This window comes from Falco naumanni, chromosome Z, assembly GCF_017639655.2.
Source record: "Falco naumanni isolate bFalNau1 chromosome Z, bFalNau1.pat, whole genome shotgun sequence".
Lineage (NCBI taxonomy): Eukaryota > Metazoa > Chordata > Aves > Falconiformes > Falconidae > Falco > Falco naumanni.
The window spans coordinates 2,673,933-2,696,312 of NC_054080.1; the positions used below are offsets into that span (position 1 = coordinate 2,673,933).

General features: G+C 42.7%; 1 protein-coding gene across 1 annotated transcript in view; it reads right to left on the minus strand.

Moving 5' to 3' along the window:
• Positions 1–339: 339 nt before the first annotated feature.
• The window catches only part of HAPLN1 (hyaluronan and proteoglycan link protein 1), a 29,649-nt gene continuing 7,608 nt past the window's right edge, over positions 340–22,380 (minus strand). Inside the window, exons 2-4 of the mRNA XM_040580128.1 lie at positions 17,597–17,971; positions 8,300–8,602; positions 340–716 (exon numbers count right to left, since the gene is read on the minus strand). Coding sequence (XP_040436062.1) covers positions 427–716; positions 8,300–8,602; positions 17,597–17,971 — 968 coding nt within the window. The 3' untranslated portion in view covers positions 340–426. The remainder of the gene's footprint in view (positions 717–8,299; positions 8,603–17,596; positions 17,972–22,380) is intronic.

Below are 22,380 nucleotides of genomic sequence, written 5' to 3' on the forward strand. Positions count from 1 at the left end.
ATATGTAAAATCTGTGCTTTATAAAGCTTCTGCTTTGAGTAGCCTTACATTCCATAATTGTGCCTTAGCAATTGTCAAGCTCTATTGCATGGCCCATTCATGAAAAGTATATTTCATTGGAGTGATGTAGCTTAAAGAATTTGGCTCTAAAACTTTCTTACCTAGAGCTTCCATTAAATTATATTAATTTAAAATATCTATGGAATGATACTTTTACAAAAATATGAAAGCCAAAAAAAAAAAAAAAAACCAAACCAAAAAAAAACCCAAACCCCAAACAAATTAATGGGTTGAGTTTATGAAAATGACTCTTTACAGTAAGTAAAAAAGGTTTATCACAGTTTTGGTAACTTGCATGAGTTCATATAAAAAAAAAAATTTTCACATGTTCTTAATGGATTTAAAACTTTTGTGCTCTAGGTATTTTCAGTTGTATGCTCTGAAACAGTAGACACCATACAGCTTGTGCTTTTTATCAGGGAAGCCTACAAAGCGAACAGCTGCTTCGTTAGGACTGCAGCGTTTCCTTGGCCTGGAGATGGGGTAGCGGACGCTGCCGTCAGCCAGCCAGCCAGCATCGCAGCGGTCGTACCCCAGGAGCTTCCAGGCAGCAAATATCTGGCCAACCTTAGCAATCTGAGCTCCATCCTTCAAGCACGCCTGGACGGCTTCGTCGTAGGTCAGCTTGGTCGGGTGAATTAGGTAGTAAAAACGACCTAGTAAGAGAAAGAAGGGGAAAAGGGCCATCAGCAACATGATTCAGACGGTGTGATAATGTAACGGTGGCTTTTGAGGAGAAATGGAGATATGTTCCACTGCAGAACCGTATCAAAGAGTGGTTGGTTCTGGACTGTGCAAGCTGGATGTTGTGCTGTTAAAAAGATCTTAATTATTTAGTATGATGAGTTGGTAAACATCAGGAGGGGAGAGAAAAAAAAAAAAAAAAAAAAGCAGCCAGGTAGCTAAAAGAGACTATTTGAACAAAAAAAGAGTAGTGCTGTATTTATTTCTGCTAACTTAGCATGGTATGGCATCCCTACCCTCACTTGTATTCAGTGTATTCATTTTCATCCTCAGGTGCAGGAAAACAGGAGGAAAAAGATCAGGGGAGAGGGATTATGGAAGACACCCCGGGATTCGGAGGAGGGCCCCTGCTCTGAATTCAACTTTATGGTACCAGATGCGTTTAGCAACATGGTGACAACGATAATCCAGTGAAACCTCTAAGGAACTGTGTAGATTTCAGGCAAAGCGGACCCGATACAGCTGTAGATTACTGCCGGAGAAGGGAAACCAGTTAAACATCCAGAGCAGTGCACTTCTACATCACGCTCCCAGCATTAGCCTAAAACCCACAGGGGTTTTCCCCTCAGAAACATGGCATAGCAAGACCTGGCCTCTGATAGTATTTGGGTGAGGGTGGCTGGAGCTAACGCACACAGTCTTATTCTCTGACAAGGCGGTGACCTTGCTTCTGATTAAGTACAAGCACTTTTTTTTTTTTTTTTTTTTTTTTTTTTTTTGTAAGAAAGCTGAGATATTGCACAGCTCCTTAGAAGCAAAGTTTGAGCCTGTGGTAGATCAAAACCATGTCTGTCGTAAGTCTTCATTAGCAGTGTCAAAACCACGTGCGGCAGTTCTGCAGTCCTGTTTCTCTTTAGGCATCAAAGGGTATATCTTCACCGTGAGATGGCATTGAACTGATAGCGCTGCTAAGAAAAATGTGCCTCCCTCTCAGCGTAATGAAAACATATGCAGCGAGTAAAGCTCAAAAAGGAAGCCTCCCCTACTAATCCATAATCAGCAATAATACCAACAATTTCATTTATCAAGGCAATTCATTGTAAGCCTTTCGTTCATTATATACTTAGGGTTATTTATCATCACTGATTTGACAAATAACCAGGGGTGGGGTAGAAATTAATTGCAAGATCTTTTTTTTTTTTTTTTAAAGGAATAATGATTTCCAAAAACTATCACTGCTTTTCAATCTGGCTGTCCTGTAAGAGACAAGTTAGATGAAAACCAAAGGAATTTAGTCATGTGGGGATCTTCTAATTCCAGAGCACACTCTTTACTTCTTAAGAATTATTAAGAATGTAAAGCAAAATTAAGAATTTGCCCCTGAATACTATCCTTTTTCTTCCTCATAAAAAACCAGGTAAGCACACAAACAGAATTCTGCTCAGTTTCAGATTACTTTCTTGGCGAAGATAAAGCAGTGAGTGAGATGAAGAATCATGTTAGCTCCAGATCCCTGCAAAAAACACGCATCTTTTTTCTCAGTGTAGAAAAGCCAGGTCAGATGATGATATAAAGGTAATCGAATTACCTTTGTGTAAAGCTTGGAAATTGTATACTATGAAAGAACATTTAGAAAAAAAAAAAAAAAAAAGGAGTTTACATTGCAGCTGTGATGGAGAAGAAACTTGAAAAAGATTTCATTGCTGTCAGAGACAGTATCTGCAGTATTTCCACAGAAAACTGTTGAGAGTAGATAATCCACCCCTTTGTAAAATGCTTGCTGAACTCCATTTCACCAGGTTGAGAGCATTTACAAGGTGTTGCTAAAGGGAATGTTTATTAAGAGGGAACCTGTTCCTACTATGTTATTAAGAGGTTTCCCCAAAGCAAACAGGATTTCAGACTTAGGGTAAGAGGGATTTGAACTGATAGTATGTAAACTTCACCTAGCTTATTAGTTGCTCTTCAAACCATATGTCAATGGAATGTAATTTCCTAGGGATTTGCAGTAAGGTCAGGCTTTTGACATATGACGCCAGTAATAAAAACTCCTATACTCTGCCCCTTCCTTAGATAGGAGAACTTCAACAGTAAACCCCACAGGGCTGCAGTGTGTATCCAGAATGTCTGATTAAATAAAACGTTGTTAATACACTCGGTACGTATTTGATGGGTTTCTCCTGCTAATAGGTTAAAAGGGTTCCTAACTGTTCAATCTTAGTACTTATTAATCGATGTGGAAGGAGAGGGAGGCACTAACTGTCTCGCTGTCATTAATATCTGGTAGTTGGGTCACTCCTACAGAGGATAAGCTTGCTTGATTTGAGTTCTCACATCTAAATAATGGTGCAGGGGGTTTACGCAAACCTAATCAAACCCCATCTATAATGGCTATTTTAGCCCATTTATTTATTTATTTATACCAATATCTTTATTTATACTATATATATTTTTATTTTTTCAAAATTTACATTCATATTATTATATTATATATAAAATATGAAACCATACACAATAATTTATATAAAATTGTATATCAAATTAATTATTTATATTATTTATAACTCACTTTTGCTGTAACAGAACAGCTTAAAGAGGAAAATTTGAGCACTTGACCTAAATAGCCTACACCTTTGTGACTGTGGGAGTTTGAGGCATGCACCACCCTTGGAGATCTGTCCAAGCTCAGTTCTCAACTGGGAGATGTATTAGTAAGTTTTTATATTGTGGCCGGGTGTGCTAGACAGTGTGCCATCGTCCTCAGTGGCACAGAAAGGCAGTGCCACCCCCTGCGTTATTTTCTGCAGAAGGTGTTAAGGCAGTGCCTTGGGAAGGGTGTTCTTGGTGGAGCTCCCGGAGAGGACACCTCCACGTGCGGCCAGCCATCAAGCCCCCAAGGGCTTGTGCTCAGCCCTAAGACTACTCCCGACAGCTTACTGGTTTCACTGGGGCAGCCCCTTGCTCAGCCTCATGGCTTCAACGCCGTGCAGGGGCAGAGGAGCAGAAGACCTGCCTGGTGGGTGGTGGCACGCACGGGAGGCACGCCGAGTGCAGGGCTGCCTCCGCGGGCAGCAATCGATGCGTACGCTGAAAAGCTCACAGCCACAGAAATCAGTTGTTTTACTGTGTAATATCCTCCGACTTGCGGTTTCGTACGGCCACAGCAGGCATTCTCAGCAGCTGGTGGGGTATATCTGTGGCTGGCACAACACACAGACCCCGTCGTCTGCTCCGCGGGCTGGACCCAGCATATCTCACAGCGATGCCCAACGGCTGAGCGAGGCCGCTGCTCCTCAGAGTTTAAGAACGTGTTAAAAATTTGTGCGAAGTTAGATGCTTTCCCTTCCTTTAATCACCAGCTCCTGGTAAGTGTTTTGATCTCCACTGATCATCTCAGGTAACTGATTTTGAACGGCTACATTAAATATAGGGGGGAATATTTTTTAAAAACCCTCTTCCAGTGCCCCCACCCCCCAATACCAGCAGTGACTCCAGTGACTCAGAGGCAACCACTTCAAAGAAGAGGGCACGTAGTTTGATTTTGGGTGGGCTTGTTTCTCTTTTTGGAACAATGGCTACACGTTCCCAGTGATAAAATATTCTGCAATGGTCAGAGGAGCAGTCAGCAGGCATCATTCAGAGACAACTTTTTATACCTTTCTCTCATTTAAATGGCAGAGGTGGTTAGCTTATCACATGCACTGCTGTAACAGATGGGTGGTTTACAGCTGCATTTCTAACACGATCACTAAAATTTATTCTTTGTGTTCTTAACTTCGTTAATGTGATACTTTTACTTGATCCTGCTAGAGCTGGTAACAAACAAATTAGGCACTGTTGTTCTGTGCGCAAAGTATATAACAAAATGCATGTTAATGAGGCAAAAGTGTGATACAGGCTCTACTTACACCTTTCCTTCTTTGAAAATGCCTAATTATAGAGGAGATGTTAGATATGTTTATGTTTAGCTCACTCAACATGTTGTTTTCAGTGCAAAAGATTCCCATGGTTTTTCCTTTGAGAAACCCACTGTTCTCCTTCAGGAAGCCTTTGAAATTAAGCAAAGAATAACCCCTCAGCTCTAGCATTATATATTCTTTATCCTGTGCCTTTTGGGCTCTGTGGGGGAAACTGCAACAAAAGGATTCTGCATTTATTCCCCCTGAACTGGTGTGTAGAAACCCAAATGAACCTTCTAGAGGGAATGTATGGAAGATGGGCATCCCTATTCCTTGGGACAGGGCAGGGAGAGAAACTGGGGTAGTCTGCAGCCCTCGCAAAACCACATTGTGGCAGGTTGTCCCACCACATGGGGCAGGAACCTTCAGCTTTCCTACAGAGAACATGGACTGAAATGGCTCCTACTCAGAAGGAAAAGTGAAGGGTAAATCAGCTGTGAAGGAGCAGAGCTGAGCCCTCAGACGTCAGGAAATTCCAGCACGGAATTTCCTAATTTAAATTGGATACTTCCCACTTGTGTATATTCATTTTCAATAGCCTTTATCAACACGAGGAACATAAAAGCAGGTAGGGAAACGTGTTGCCATGCAATGGTTATCTCTATGCAGGCAGAAAAATTACGTTCTTTCACAATATTTTGATGGATTTCATGGACAGCATTATGTTAATGTTATTCTTTGCATTGTTTTATGAAACGCGTTACTATATATTCTTATAAACTGGTAAGTGGTATACTGTATACTAAGTATATGAAAGATTTTCAGATTTTTGGCTTTGTTGCACAGACGCAAAACCTGAACAGTTCCTCTGTGAGCCAATGGAAAGACTGGAGTATAAAGCAGTTACACAGACAGAACAAAATGTTCAAGTATTGCACTTACACTAGTCTAAGAAAAGACGCTGTAGAGGGTAATTTCAGAAAGTACTCAGATTATTTTATATTGTATTGCAGACAATCTGCTAGAGCAGTTTCCCTGTGCACGAAACAGGAGTGCATGTAGAATTCTTCGCTAACGATATAAAACCCCTTTTTACCAGTCAGTATTTTTTGGTGTATGCTGCTCATCACAGATGGGGTCCCACAGTTCCAGAGTGAAAACCCTGAATCTGGATTTGAAATCACTTAATTCATGACAACATTTTCTTTTTTTCACCTTAATGCCTGAATGTAATTTTGCTGTCTTTCTTCTTCGGGTAAAAAACAAGCTTTGCATGTGTGTTAGACAGACCTTTTGGTCTGACTGCTGAGTTATTTAAAACCCAGTGTAAAACCTTTTTTTTTGTGTGTGTGTGTGTGTGTGTTTTTTGGTTGTTGGTTGGTTTTTTTTTTGGTATGATGCCTGAGATCATAATGTATTTTGGGGATTTATTTCCCTTAATTAACCCAGTTAGCAGAAATCTAAACCCCACGCACCCTCTTTATTCATAGCAGACCCCACAATCTTTGGGTTCTTTTTTTTTTTTTTAGTTCACTTTATGCTCCCCTGATCCTGGGGCTCCTGGCATTTTTTCCAGCTCCCTCACATAAAGCTGAAGGCTTCTCTGTTTCATACTGTCAGGAGACTCCAGCAGTCACTGCCACCGCTGGAAATGCATGGTGTCCTAACCACTTCTCATTTTCCTTGGCTGTTCCTGAGCTGAAAGAATCAATATCGGGTGTTGCAGAAATAGCTCTTTGCCTATAGCCACCATCTTTGGCAACTGCAACCTGGCGGCAAAAAGGGTTATTATAAGCTCTTCCATTTACAGTGAGAAAGCTAACGTAAGCTGTTAAGCATACGTGAACTGCCTGAAGTGTTGAGCTGAAAACAGGAAGCTGGCGTTTTGAGAGAGTGACTGGGTATTTCGGTAAGCTGGGGACACGAGTAGCGGAGGACACAGACAGCAGGGACGTGTGAGCATAACATCACCTGGTGAGCTGCTGATGAAGGAAATGGATGCCGAGAGAAGCAGAAGTCCAGATTTTCTGCTGACACCTTGAGAGACTTACACGGCACTGAGCTGCAGCGCGCTGGAAAAGGTGCTGCTCAGCTCTATAGGTCATCCTACTGCTGCACGGTGCTCTGTCTTTAACAGTCACTTTAACAGGAGGTCAGGTTAACAGACTCACCAAGGATGAAATTAATTTCAGTGTCTTGTCTTTGATTTCTCTGCTACCTGTATAAATTATCCTCACCTTACTTAAACCCTCTTTCTCCCTCTCTCTTGCTGTATCAATGCACAGACCACATTTACCTGTCAGTACCTTTTTTTTTTTTTTTTTTTTCTCCCCAGAATAATTTTTCTCTTTCCTTAAGAGATACTGTCCAGTGGCTAGTGTGGAAGAGGGTGGTGGTTAGTGACCAGTAGTGAGAAATGTTTCCTCTGCAAGCATCGTAGATAGTGCAGCTATTACATTTTAATTCTTTTTCCTTTTATCTTCCCCTCAGTACTATTTCTATAGTACAGTGTTAAATCTGCACATAAGAGATGAGCTCATACAGGATTTTGTGTTGGATAATGAAGCAAGAAAAAAACGAGCCAGCATTTCAGGGAATGATGCAGCACAACAAAAATCACCTAAACTTTGTTTTGGACTGCACCCACCCTAATTTAATATTGTTGATTTGAAGATTGGGGTTTTTTTTTGAGAGGGTGGAGCACTATTAACACGAGGGCATATATCCTGAGAGCAAGGCTTATCTTTATTTTTTGGTGTGCTGTAGGACAAAAATGCCTCATTGTGGATAAGCAATCTGTGCAGAAACAAAAAAGGCCATGCTCCGTGGTCTGGGTGGGCTGCAAGCCAAATGCGCAAAGTTGCATAGGAATTATCTGCAAGTATGATGCTGTAGAGGATTGTAGTTTCCTTTTGCACGTGTTTACTTGCAGCATTCCTCTCATTCACAGCAATGCTTTCTAAATCCTTTTCAGCCACTAGATTAAACCTGAAATAATAGCAAGCTGAGATCAAGTCATTTCATACCTAAAGTAACATCTAGTAATAGCAAAAAAAGCCTGCAATTGCTAAAATAAGGTTTAGTGCAGACCAGGCTCAGAGAAGAAGTGAACAGGCTTTTGGCAGTGTACTAAGATTAGGAATCTAAATTGTTAGGCATAAAAGCTAGAAATAGCTTTGCTGATAAGGAAGTATTAGTCATATTAGACCTGGTACATAAGTAGGAGCTGCTTGACACAACAGCAGAGCTGAAGTAGAGATCAGAATTTTGTTTGGATTATATGTTTAAGTTCTAAAGCATCATAATTATAATTGAATTAAACAGGAAAGCTCAATTAATGAATTACAGGTTTCTTCATCACTGTAACTGAAATAAACTGGGCTTGTATCAACATTAAAAGAGTACATATAAATTTTAACGGGGTGAAAGTGGAGATATTAGAAACTCCTGCCAATACAAGTCCTGAATTGTAAAAACAATCTATGTGAACATGTGGCAAAGACAACTTCACTCTGTGCATGTGTCCTCGTAAATTCAACAACATTTTCCGAGCCTAACATAAGCTTTGAGAAATCAAACATTACTTGCTGCCATTGGAGTTTCCTAAGCACAGAACGAGTCGTTTACAAGGTAGGGGTGAAGAGGAAGACTCTTACCATTGAAGTTTGAAGTAAAACAGAAGACATCGTATCGGCTTTTATCTTTATCCCAGAACCCGTAATTCCTGACCCCAGGCACTGTGTTCTTCCCTCCGCAGGGCTCCCTGGGCTTAGTGATGGGGTACTGCACGGAGCCATCGCTGAGCCAGCCGGCGTTGCACCAGTCCAGCCCTGACCTCCAGGCATCGTAGAGCTGGTCAAAGGAGGCGATAACAGAGTCTTGGTCCAGACACGCTCGCTGAGCCTCGTGGAAGTTTAAGTTGTAACGACCCAGCCGCGGAGCGTAAGGGAACACAACACCTGAAGTGGTAGAAAGAGGGTGAGTTACTGGGCACTGCAGGAGCAGAAGAAAGGGAAGCAGCATGCACAGTCACCAGAAGGAGAAAGAAAGGTTAACTCCGTGATGTGTGTCAGACTGATAAGCGGTTTTACTTCTGGGGAAAAGCACAGTCAGCACTCATCAGCCATTAGGTTTGAGAAGGGGATAGGGCTGCCGCCTTCCTCGCCAGCTCCTCTCCCCGTAACCTCATCCCTTTCCCAGCAGGAACCGTGCCAGGTCTGCACGCTGCTCCCATCTGCAGCCTCCCTGTCCCCACTGTCACCTCTCCCACGTGCACTCCCAGAGTGCCTAAAGACGGGCAGAGATGGCTGAAGTTTTGCAGCTACGTATTTTTCCAGTTTATCAGCTGTTAAGATCATTTTCTCATTTTAAAAAAAGAAAATTAAAGCCCAGCCTGGTTCTATTTTTTTGTGGGATGGTATTTTCTGGCAGTCGTTTAGAAAGAAGAAATTGTAGTACAGAGGTACGTGAACTATTTCTTTTTACACACAGACATTAAAAGTGGTTTGATTGACATAAAAGAATGATATGGTCTTTGCATTGCCAAGATTTCCCAAGAGGTTCAAGACAGTTGGGTTTTGTTTGTTTGCTTTTATTTTATTTCACATTATCCTAGGAATGGGAAGTTATTTCGTGCCTGGCTCAACAGTAACATTTCAAGGCTGGATTGGCAGGAGTCATAATTTCAGTGTCCTGAGGTCTTGAAGTAGGGAATCTATGGGGAAATAAAATCAGTGAAGTCCTGTGTGGTTTTAGGGAGACTTCCTGGCTGTTTTCCAGCTGGTTTTTGGCAGTTTGTCACCACCCAAGGTGGGTGAGCTCCTCACAGAGGGCATCAGGGAGCACGGTTCCTTGAGCAGAAGTCAGGTTTCCTGAACTGCAGATGGCGAGCCATGTAGCACACAGCATGCCGCAACCTAAGACAACCCTAGCAGGGAAGCCACGTGGAACACCACCTTCCCTCGCTACCCCTACGGCTGCCAGAAGCACCGCCGCCAAACCGAAGGGCGCCTGCCAGAGCCGCTGCGCAAGGAGCATGGACCTGCCAGATGCTCCCTTCAACCCCAGAGAGGCAGCTGGCCCAAAGCCTTGTCTGCTGCTCATCGGTGGAGAGCCACCGCAGGCAAGTATGGCAGAGAGACCTCACAGCAGAGGGCATCCAAGTGGAGATGGGCAATGCGGGGACACCTCCGGAACTGTTTCAGCAGCAACATTTCATTGAAGTCATTGCCCTTACCTGACAGATCTTTCCACAGTGCATTTTCCACCTTTATGAAAAAGATCTGCAGTTAAAGATTACTTCTTAAAGCACGAAATATCTTTCAAAAAATGCTGAAGACACACACACCACCCCCCCACCACCCCCATGTGGCTCTGATAAAAGTGAAGAGAGAGACTTGAAACAAAAGTTTGGATCAAATCTTTGGCAAGGTTCAGAAACTTAACCCAGATCTAAATTTTACAGTTGGCTTTAGCCCAGTTTCATAATAAGCTGAAATAAAACAGCATCAGGGAAGATCCAGCTCAAAATGTTTATTCTCAAACATCTCTGTAGAACTAAGTGCCGTAGGATGCAGAGGGACTGAAGACAACATAACGCATGAGATGAGCCAAAAACTTTACACCAGTGTAAACATCCATCCTTCTTTTTACTTTCTCCCTGCTGATGAATTCTTCTGCCTCTAACAAGTCCCTTCTCTCCAGGGCAATGTAGCACAGGATAGAGAAATTACATTACGGACATGCAAGAAGCAGTTCTTTCTGAACATGCAAACCCACTTCGGTGCCTGTTCCACTGGTATCTTAATGCCTCCCTTCCTTCCCTCTCTCCCACGCCCATCTATCATCCAAGAAGTGTTATTTTCGTTAAACAGAATCTTTGTTATTACTAAACCTCAGTGACTTGGTCCAGGAAAATAAAGCATGCAAATCTAAACTTGGCAGGGTAATAATAAACAATATTTTGCTCTCCTTCAGCAATTAACTAGTGTCTGCTGAGGTTCTTTCCTCTTGTAAATCCTTTGTCAAAGGGCTTTTCAGTTATTAGCCGTTCTCAACTATAAAGCATGAATGTAATGTAACAGAACATGTACTTTTAACTGTAATTCATAAATAAAAGCTGTAGACGTCCTATATTTTTCTGGATCTATGTTTTCCCCTCCTCCTCCTCGCCTCTTTTTTAAAAAAGTATTTGTTCCCCTTCAGTGCTAATGGTTAGAACTATCACTGGCTATAATAAAAATGTAGCAAATGTCAGAGGAGTCCAAGCTTTATTACTTTATTAGAAATCCAATACTTATTATTTTTCCAGAACTACACTTCCCCAGACAACCAATTCCTTGGCCAGTGTCTGTGTCTGATTTGCATATGCATGTTAAAAAATCCCTAAATTAATCAGAGATGTTTATTTTTTAATCAAGTTCTAAACTTACATAATTACAAAAACTGAGCAACAATTAATTGGAAATTACTGAAATGGATTCCTTAAGGTTTCCAAAATCGCTTTTTAAAAGGCGTTAAATATGTATGTAAATTTGTTACGAAGCTATTTGAAATTGACAGTTCAGGACATAATGTTTTAATAACATAAATATGCACAAAACTGTAACATTAGCTTTGGGCTATATTTGGGTAGACTACATAGAAGCTGAATTTTGTTTGAGTTCATCTGCAGTACAAGCCTGCAACTGATTAACATTAATTTCACCCTGCAGATGGGGGTGGCCATTGTTGATTTTATAGAGCTAAATTGACTGGGTATGTGAGCTTTGCACTGTCTTGCATCTTTAGTATTATTTTTCTTCTTCACTTCCTTATCAAACCTAGCTGAAATTTATAGTTAGATCTTACTATTCATCTTCCTTTTGTTACAATTTAGGAGTACCGAACTTTATAGTTAATTGCCAAACATCTTCTTCAGCCTTGAATCTTATAACCTATCAAAAGATAATCCATCCCATCTGTTCCCGAAAGGACAAAAGCTGTCCTGAGGATTGTTACTGTTCCCAAACTAAAGACTGAACCTAAACTCCTGACTCCAACCCTGTGTTTTGCCACTAGACAAAACACCCGCTTCCAAACGTGAATAAATACAGCCTAAAGAATGGAGGAAAATAAAAATTTCCAGGCTCAGATGGTTAAATTCTGGTCAGTCTGTGGGAAGACTGAGCTGAGGAGCCTTAACTTGACCTTAGTGATTCGGCTCCCTACCCTAAGGAAGCAGCTGAGCCACTTGTGGAGCCTGGATGGGGAATATTAATTTACAACACCGACTTCGCAGTGTGGCTCCTCTCCCAGCCATGCGGTTCTCTGGAACAGGTCCTACCCCCAGGGAAGGGCCTCCTTTCCTGCAAGCAAGAGCAGAAGAACCTGAGACACATCAATTCAGTGGAGAGTAAATCTCTCGGTGAAAGAGGAGGGCCAGATGAGGCTTGCTGAATGCACCTGTGGCAATGCAATCACAGTCCAGAAAATGACTGTTGTAATGGAAATTAGGATTTCTACCAAACTGGAACACAAGAACCGGATGTACAACATGCCGTCCCCATATGCACACCCCTATTTCCATGAATGCCTTACATTCAGTTCCACAAATGCACAGCTCTGCTTAGGTTACTGTGCATTTCACGGAGTGCAAAAGAGATGATATTTGCCTGTCCTCCATAAACTACTTGCATTTCAGAGTCTTACGAGCAGGTAATCCCTAAAATTCAGTGCAAGTTCTTTGCGATTACTCAGTCGCTACAGGCATGTTGCCAGCGCAAGGGGCTGCAATGGTTACCCAAGACAACAAAGTGAGGAAATAACCTTAGAAAGCTCAACTCCTGTAACAATTTATGGGTATCTATTAAGCCACCACCATGCACAATTAGCAGTTTTCAGAGTATTTACACATCAAAATAACACAATTTTCTGTTGACCCATATGGAAGAAAAAGATCTTTTTACAGCCAGGGTAAAGAAATGGACTTCTTTGAGTTCTACCCCAAAGAGGAAAGTAAGATTTCCTGTAGCCAGTGTAAACGTGGGGTAACAGTAGCGTTTGCTATATACTGCACTGTAGGGTACAGTTTTATGCTGGCAGGTCATACACCTGATGGCAAAAATTTCCATGCTGCATTTCTAAAATTGTATAAAAAGCGCCAAATCCCTCTTTTTCTTTGGGATTCTACCCCCATTTGTCTGCCTGTCAGGACTGTCAGATACCTGATCGTTCAGCCACAGGGTGGGACACTGGCTGCCAGCAGGTATCAGTCTCCTTAAAAATGAACCTGAAGCTTGAGGTGGTGTTTGTTCAGCCCACAGCATCCCATAACCGACCTGTCAGTGAGGCTGCTTATTTCTGACTAATACAGGCATACGAACTAGGCTTATCTGGCCTGGGAACAGATTATTCCCTTATTTTTCCATAGTCTTTAGCAAAATTTGGAGGCTGTTGTCTTTCCTGGCTCTCCTTAGGCTAACAAGTCCTAATTCTTTTAGCATTTTCCTTTTGGGTCATTATTTCCAGATAGTTTTTTGCTGCTGTATTTTGAACTTTTTATTTCACCTGCATCTTTCAGGTGCCATTACTCACAGCACTCGTAAACACAGCTGTGTCTGCAAAGACCTCTTACCGTCTCACAGAAAGAATTACATCGGTCTGTCATGACTGACTGACTCTTAACAAACTCCTGTTGTCTTTTACAAGGCTTTTTGTCATCTTCTAGGGATCCACAAATAGTGTGTCCTATAAAATCAGTGTTATAGTAGAGAGTACAACAGATTGCCACACAAAGGATATTTAAAATAGCTCTTCGTGTATGACTGTAACAGCAACACACAGAATAAACCGGTATGACACACAGTATTATGCTAGATCTGATCTCTCCTGCTGTTGAGAGCATGGAGCTGGTTTCATATTGGCTTAAGCTATGAAATCCCCATTGCTTATAACCAGCTTAATAGTGAATGACTAGATTAGAAAATGATTGCTATGACAATTCAGAAGAACTTTTTAAATGAAGCTTATGGATTTGTTTGGTGTATTTTGAACTAGAAAGTCTGATTTGGAAAGAGATGCCTGTTCTTTTTCTAACTCTGTCTTGAACATAAAAGCTAACATACCTCTAAGCAAGACCATAAAACCTGACGGGTTTTTTGGTTCCTGTGGAGCCACCCAAAGAGTTGCCTTCAATCTAGAAGCAGCTTCCCACCAAGATTTTTAATGGCTTTATCTAGATCTGCCTATTTCTGGTACTATTGAAGGTACAAAGTAATTATTTTATAGCCTGTATCGCAAAACTAATGTGTTCAGTTATCACCTCTCCCTGGAGACAGAGACTATTAAAAAAAATTCTAATAGAGCAAAAATCTGCCTTTGGCACTGTCGTGTTGTTCCGCTTTCTTTGTCACCTGGCCCATGAATCTCACAAACAAACAGCACACAAAACCTGTGCCTCAGCAGTAGAATCGAGGGCCAGTGCTGGAGCCTTTGCACGCCCGGGAAGCTGAAGCACACAAACCTGATGTGGCCAGATCCATCACAGTGCCTAGTATTGCTAAGAAGGGGAAATAGTAAAGCACTAACATAAAGAAAATTTAGTCTAGCGCAGTAAATCACCAACATAAAGAAAATCTAATGTAAGCTGAGAAACCTTTCTTTACTTATGACTTGGGCAACAATAGCTACCTGCCATAGGAGACCGCTTAATTTGTTAAGGTTTTGACTCTCAGAAGAGTGTAAAGCTAATGATCTATACTTTATGTGCAGGAGGAGAGTAAGGCCAGGTTAGTGAGAAAATGGCTCTGGTGACAAGGCCAACGTACAAAGCGTCCTGCTCTCTGCAGTGCTTGACATTTCTTGTGGCTACAAACAGGATGATACTCTGACATGACTGAATAGTTCTTAAAGCTGGTGGCTGTGAAATGGTGAGTGAATCCCAGTCCCGACCTTTAGCTGCTAGACAGCACTGTCTCACTAGTGTAGGGGGAAATGGCATGGTTCTGCATTAAATAATAGCACAGAAAACACACCAAAAACATGTTAAGGTATATAACAAACAGAGACCGAACCTAATTCCACTGCTTTTTCAAAGCTAAAAGTACCCAATAGTTACAAACAGTCTATTTAATGACAATCCTAGGAAGCCTTTAAGTCTATAAGAATAAAGCACTATCTCATTTGGAGAAGAAAAAGGTCCACTAAGGTAGAGGCCAACTATTTTCATATTGATATATTAACATGCTTTTTGCCCAGCCAAAGCTATGCCGTTTGTACAGTAGCTCACGCTGGAGCGATCAGCTGTTTCGCACTGCTAGTGGGCATTCCTGGTTATAAATGGTTTTGTTTTGCTGCCAATTAACATCCTTAGGGCCATCATCTCAGGACATCAAGATATTGATGCAAATCCTTCCCACTGTGAGATTAACCTTATTATTTATAACAAATGTAGAATGTTGCAATGGGCTGATAGATTTTTCTTTTTCTCCAAAGATTGATTTTTTTTTTTCCTTGATCTGTTCTGCATGGCTCAGAGACATGAAACGGCAGTTAAAGCCAGCACTACACAGAGCTGCAAATGAGGTGAAAAATATACACAGGAGATGCAGACAGAGTATGTTCCATCACCTATATATGCCCGTTGTAAACAGAAGTGTATTTTAATCATCATTTTAGAAGGAAACTTTACTGTAACCTAGACCCAGAGTGACTGGTTTAGCTGCCATACGCAGGACTGACACTGAGACACTCACTGGTCTTATCTCACCTAAAGGTTACATTTTACCTTGGGCTTTCACAAATGAAGTTTTCCTGTCAGTTTAGGAAACATCACTCTATAACGTCAGGAGGGAACAGCCTTACACGTCCCATGTCTGACAAAAAACATTAAAATGACATTGTTCCTTACGTTAGCCAGACACTAGTTAAAATATTAAAACTTCCCTTTGGGCACAGATTGGAACATACTTGGTTGAAGACATAAGATTCCTCCCATCCTTATGAATTCCCTTGTTTTGGAGGGGGTGGGGGTGGGGAACAGGAAGGAATGGTGCTGTCATACAGGACGGGCTGGAGTTGGCATATTTCAGAGAGAGACACTGTAGGGTAAGAGCAGTAAGCTAGAGGGGACAGTGTCTACCAGGAGGTGGGACCCAGACCTTGTATCCAGTGGGCTGGTGCTATACCGCGAAACAGTCGCCGTAACAATACATAGAAAATCTCCTTTTTCCAGCTGTGTTACTGAATGCAGTAAAGATTTCTCATTGCTTTCTTACTCTAGTGTCAACCAAATATTGCCTTTCAAATGCGGGTCTGCGCACAAGCAAAAGCACCGAGCTTCAGGCAAAACCTCCCAACCTGCCGCTACAGCCGTCAGCATCTCCCCTTCCCCAGGCTCTCCTGGCACAGCACAAAGCATTTGTACTGGAACCTCCTCACTTTCAACACTTTCAACAGCAGAAAGATAATGAACTTTTGCTTCAGGGGCAAAATGCTGAGTGGCACCAGACAAGTATCTGATCCAGACGCATGGTGTGATGAACACTTCAAAGGCTTCACACTGGCTCTGACCCTTTTACACTGCCAAAAAAACCCCATAATGCCGTAAAACCTAGGGAAACCCCAGGATCTGATGGGGAACAAGATATATAGTTACTTATCTGGAGTATCTCGAAGCCTGGTGAGAGGTATGTACTTAGGATGTAAGCAAACTGCCAAAATAATATTAATGAATACATTGAGCATCCTTGATTGCTTTATCTCATAAGTTTGAAAAGAACAGTGTGCATTCCTATTAAAGATGGATTACATGAGGTGAAACAACCTAAGTTGACTATCCTGCCGGCACAGAAACTGTGCAGGTCCTTTCTGCACACAGAAATGGATGGCTTCAGCAGCCTCCAACCAGGAATGGAAAAATGGATGTAAAGGAGTAAGCTAAGCCCATGACATTTATTTGGTTCCAAGAACCACTCAGCCAGCCTTACTTTGCAGGGTAACTATATAACCATCATGATGCGCAATAACCCTCAGTGAAAGAGCCACCTATTTCACCTACTTAGAGGTGTGAGAGCCAAGGGTTGGCTTTTCTTCTTTTCTTTTTCTCCCTCACTACTTTTCACAGATAACGTGGCTGTTACGAAGTTCTCTCTGGCTCATGCTTCCTGGTAAGTGTGAGGGTGAGGGAGACATCTTCGTGCAATGTTCAGGTTACTGCCTGAATACTGCCAGCGCAGTATTTTGAGGGAAGAGGAAAAATGCTGGTTTACATGCATTGAACCTCATAAAATTTATCTGAATTTCCTAAGAGTAAAGGAATGCTGAATATTTGGCCCTCTTGAAACCTGTTTCACTAATTTTCCTAATGATTTGTACTCTACCGTTTTCAAGAATATTGCTGAAGGAAATGACTACAGACTATATGTTGGAGTCGTCCTGGCAGGCAATATAGAGATCTTTTTTATGTAATTATAAGGCTGGAAAAAAACAACAGCATTGTCTCTGGAAAACTACTTTAATATTTTTTGCCTTTGTAAGAAGATTTGTATTTGCTTGTTAATCTAAAATGTCCTGAAGTTCTGTAAAATGGCTGTTACGGGAATATTTAATATAATTTTGCCTAAGTCTCCTGTAAAAACTTGCAATGACTTCTGTAAAGTGATAGGAGCAAATTAAAAACATACAGAGTTCTTCATACTATGTTTGGTCATTCTTCTTTGGGTCCCCTCGCACCGGGTCTCACTGGGAGCTGAATATGCCATATGGTAGCATAAGTTATAGAAGTCCTAATGTTCTTCTAATTTATGATCACTGTCATGGGCTGCCAGGCCAAGATCCCCAGAGCACAATGAATCCAACTTCTCAGTTTGCTGGTATCACTGACAATACAATACCAGCAGTATTAGGACAAAAACCCCAGGTATTCCTTAACACCATGCAAATCTGAATTTATGTACAATTCAGGCGTTACCTACCTTCCAAATTTAGAGCTACCACTGCTGTGTCATCCTCTAATCCTTCAATAACCTCACACTTATATCTTCCATAATCCTCCAGTATTATATTTGTGATTATAAGAGAGGCATCGTTTTCACTGCTTTCCCTCAGAAACACTCTGCCTTGGTAGTTTCCGTAGCTCTTTCTGTGGTGTCCCATTGCAACAAAGACGTCCACTTCTTTGAGGTAATCTGAGGTGAGTTTGGTCCACTTGACCCGGATTTTGTGGGTTCCTGAGCCAGCTGTTGATGTGTGTTCATGGTAAAATTTACATGGCAGTGTGACATTGCCACCCCGGTGTGAGAAGATTTTAGCTTGCTCTGCTACCACAAGTAGACGGGGTCCATTTTCTGCTAGGATTCAAGGAGAAAAACAGAAACAAGAATTAGTCGGGCAACCCACCTTTTAAAGAATGGATATGATCAATGCCATTACAACCATCTGCAATATTATATGTTAGGTCTGCAGGATTGTTTCCCTGCAATCATTTTGTACCCATGCAGTAGCAGGGTGCATAAACCAGTTATATATAGATATTTACTTAGCTGCAAGTATGTCTGCGTGTGTACACTCCCAGACAGGCAGAGAGGCAGAGCGGTTTGCAGCATGGCCCCGCCACATAGCACAGGTCATCCTATATACTCCATAGTCATAGAGTTGTACAAACCTATTTACAGAGTTGTACAGCTGGTGGATGGATGCCATCGCCCATAAAAGGTTTCACACAAACATCCTGTGTTTCTCTGCATGTTGCTCAAGAGCTGTCAATCAATGCTGAATTATTTTTATTTTTATTTTTTTTTTTTGTAATTCAGTTTTCACTTACGGACTCACTTATTCAAGCAGCAGCACACAAAGCACCTCACGATCCGGGATGCAGTGTGTATCGTACCCACAAAACAGGAAAACCATTACTGTATCAAACAGCACTGTTTATATTGACATGAAAAGTGTCAGCATGATTCTACAATGTCTCATTTTTTATTTCTATTTTATTCTAATTATTGAGTTTGAACTCCTCTTCTGACATACTTCCACTAAAGGAAGGAAGACAACTTAATGTTCAAATGTAAAATCCAGTCCTTTCCTGCCCACTTTCCCCATCATCTCAATCTGACTTTTCCTCATCTGTTTTCCTCATCTCCTTCAAACTTATCACTATTTTACCTTAGCCATTTTGATCTCCCTTCTCACACAAACCCTCATTTAACTGGCTGGCCCCTCTCCTCCTCACCCCCAGCCCATGCTCCCTGCTCTCAGTTCTCCCTAGGAGGTCACTACAGCTGATGCTGCTCTGTGAAATCATTATCTTTAGGACAGCCAGCCCCCGCAGGTGCTCGCTTCCAGCCCAGAGTCTCTGCAGCTTGACAGGCTGTGCTGCCTTGGGAAAACCCTGCAAAACACAGATTTCATGGTGGCAGATGTATCCAAAAGCAAAAATATTTCCTCCTTTCATTACCTCTTGCCTCTGCTCTCATGTGCAGTTTGCAAAACTGATTTATGGAGGTCAGCGCTTCTGCAGATATTCTGCCTCTATCACCGAGGCACCGACCGGGACTAGCAATGAATCACCAGTGCTCTGCTCGCCGGGAAAGAGTTACCGACCTTGCTCTACCTAACAGATTGTGAAGAAAGACTGCAATTTCCTATATTTGTTCAGCAAGTCAATGCAACCGCCTAGAAATGTCATTTCTGACCCTAAGGCTTGGTCTGGCTCTCCAGCACCAGCAAAAGCCGAGGCTCAGTTCCCGAAGGTGGAGGCTGCCAAGAGGCTGCCCCTACGAAGGCTAGCAGGAATTTTCTGCTGGCACGCGCAGGGATGAATCTGGATTGATAGGACAAAACCACAGAAACATGTACAAAAAGATCATCAGCCAGAGAGAGGTGTGGATAACTGAAAGAGGGAGGGAGGTGAGCTGGAAGTTTCAGTGAGGAGCCCACCAGTGAGTAGCATCCCACCCAGCCAGCTGTCTGACCACAGCACTGAAAAACCCTGCGGTGTGTCTGCAGCCATGGAGGTGCAGGGACACGTCAGTATCTGTAGCTCATAAATGCCACCAGACACTTCGAGGCTTCTGAGTCTGCTGGCTAAATGATACACTCACCTGAACTGCAGTTCCAGCTTGAATTCACTATCTGCCCGTGCTGGCTACACTAAGCAGCAGAAGAAACCCCAGGGGGTGCACGATTTTAGGATTATGCTAACACGTTCGGGGATGACAACTGTGAAGACAAGCTCGCCGAGTGCAAACGTGCATCTGTTTAAGAAAAACAGGTATCCCAGGCGTGTACTTCTTTGTCAGGAGCTGCTGTGTCAAGAGCGCTGCTGTTACCCGCACCGGGCAGGCCAGCCAGGGCACCAGCCTCCTTAAGAATGAACAAGCTTGAGCATCACAAGTTGTTTTACCAGGATAACAGACCTTCCTACATAGTGACAAATGATTACTGTGGAACAGCAGTTAATTTTTATTAATTAATTAAAAAAAAAAAACAAACAAACAAAAAACCAGTAGGGCTCTGGTAGCCCATCTTCCTACTTCCAGAGGAGAGCATCCAAGGAGAGAGGTGAGCTGAGGCAAGGCACCATGGAAAGTGTTGCTAACACTGTTTCCACAGGATGAGGAGAAGGAAGAAAGTGAAGGCGGCCAGGATGGTTTGTCTCTGAATTTCCCTGTTTCCTTCAGGTACAAAGACGTTCCACAAACTTCTGTCCACTTTGGGAGGAGAAATGTTATACTTTGGGGTGGTTATTACCAAGAAATCTGAATCAGAGCTCAGCTATGTTGGGTCTTTAATATTGAAATAGTCAAGTTAATAAATATTGGCAGGACTGGGGCAGGAGGGAGAGTCTGACTCAGGCTGCTAAGGCTCACTCTTTCTAACAACAATGGGCCCGTGCCAGCAAGTCCTGGAGACTTGCCGAGAGCACTGTCACCTCTGACTCCAGCATCATCATCCTGATGCGGTGCTGTGCCTCTCTCCTGGCTGCTTCCCGCCTCCTCTGGCCCTTCGCAGCAGCCACTACCCCAGGCTGTGCCTCGGTAGGTGTAAAGAACAGAGGGGACGGCAACCCGGGAAAGGAAAGCATGGCTTTTCTCAGCCTGGAGCATCTCTTACGTCCCCGGAGGCTCAAGGGGAGATGCAACACCTGAAATACACCTCCACTGTCAAGTTTTCTAAAAGCCAGTTCTTTTTTACAGAAAAAGAGATGCTGCACCCTTCTCTCTGGTAAGACAGCGGGGCAGAAAATTACATTGCTGCTGCTCCCAGACTTAGGAGAGAAGGAAGGATCTCTGGCTTCTGAGGAAAAGCCTATGTCAGACTGGGAGATGCTGCACACCTGCTTTTTGGGCTGGAAGAGATGAAGAAAACATGCAGGCAGCAGGGGCTCAGGATTAAAAATGACTGGGGTTTGGCAAAAGGCAAAGAGGTCTTTATTATCCAGCAGCCAGTGAGAACCAGGGCCGAATTTCTGGCACATTTTTGGGACCATGGCAAAATGAATGGTCATGGTCTTTCTGGAGCTGACAGAGGAGGAGTTTAAAGAAAAAAAACAACAAACAAAATAATGCCCAAGGACAGAGCAAACCAGAATTCCTTCACTCACTATATGTTTAGGACTCTGGATGAAGCATTCCAGATTACTGCTGTGAAAGTCATCTTAAATGACCTTAATGCAAAGGGTTACCTTAACACAATGAGCGATGACCTGTTGTGAAACAGTGATCTGGTCACGGAAGACTTAAAGGCTTGTCAGAGTGGCTCCCTTTCTGACAAGCCTGCTGCTTCTGGATAAAATTACCTTTATATCTAGATGGCAAGAATATCTAAAAGATGAGTATGAGGAGGAAAAGATGGGACATGTGAGTGTTACCGCAGAGGCCAGGCATGTTACTTGAAGAAGACAATACTTCTTTTTCCCCAGAACTACTTTCTTCAGAAGTACCACCAGAGAATTTGTATGGTGAACGGCCAAACAACTATAAACTCTGCAAACCCCAGATAATCCCTCGCTAAACAGTTGTCTGCAACAGGACGGCTTGATCCTTGCTGGAGACAAGACAGACCACGTGCGTGGCCGCTCGAGGGCCTCAGATGGTGGACCGGCAGTGAGGGATGTGCTGGGCAACCTCCAGTTGCTCCTTCTGCTGGGAACAGAGATGGCAACAGCCTGGTTACTGGCTCTGGTCTCAGCTCCAAGGTCTGAAGTGGGATGAGAAAGCTTTGCTAGGTGGGGTTTTCACTCTTCCAGGCATATTTTGCCTTCTAAGATGGCAGCTAGCAGCGGCTTAGCTGTTGGCACAGAATCAGGCACCACTGGTGACTAATCTGGCGTATTTCTTCCACTCCTGCTTCCCTACTATTGATTCTGACAGGCTGCGGCCTTTTGTTAATCCTCTTGGTGCAATTAGATGGATGACAAAGGCAAACATCATGCAAAACCAGCTAAGCTAGCTAAAAATGAATTTGTCCGAGTTGCAGAAGCTGTCCAGCTGCATGGAACAACATACAGCTCTGGGAGCTGCTTTTCCAAGCTTGAGGGAAAGACTGACTGCCACAAATGAAAACTCACTTGGAAACTTGCTATTTTGGTCAGTTTTGCTGTATCTCTGTGGTGCCAAACCAAGCGGGAATATGGTGTAGGCAAAAGAGTATCTTGCTAGTAGTAAGTCACAGGCAGCAGCACGCTATCTGCCTCTGTTTCATTCTCTACCTCTCCTCCTCCCTTGTCTGAACGCTACGCAATTAGCACTGCTGTGCT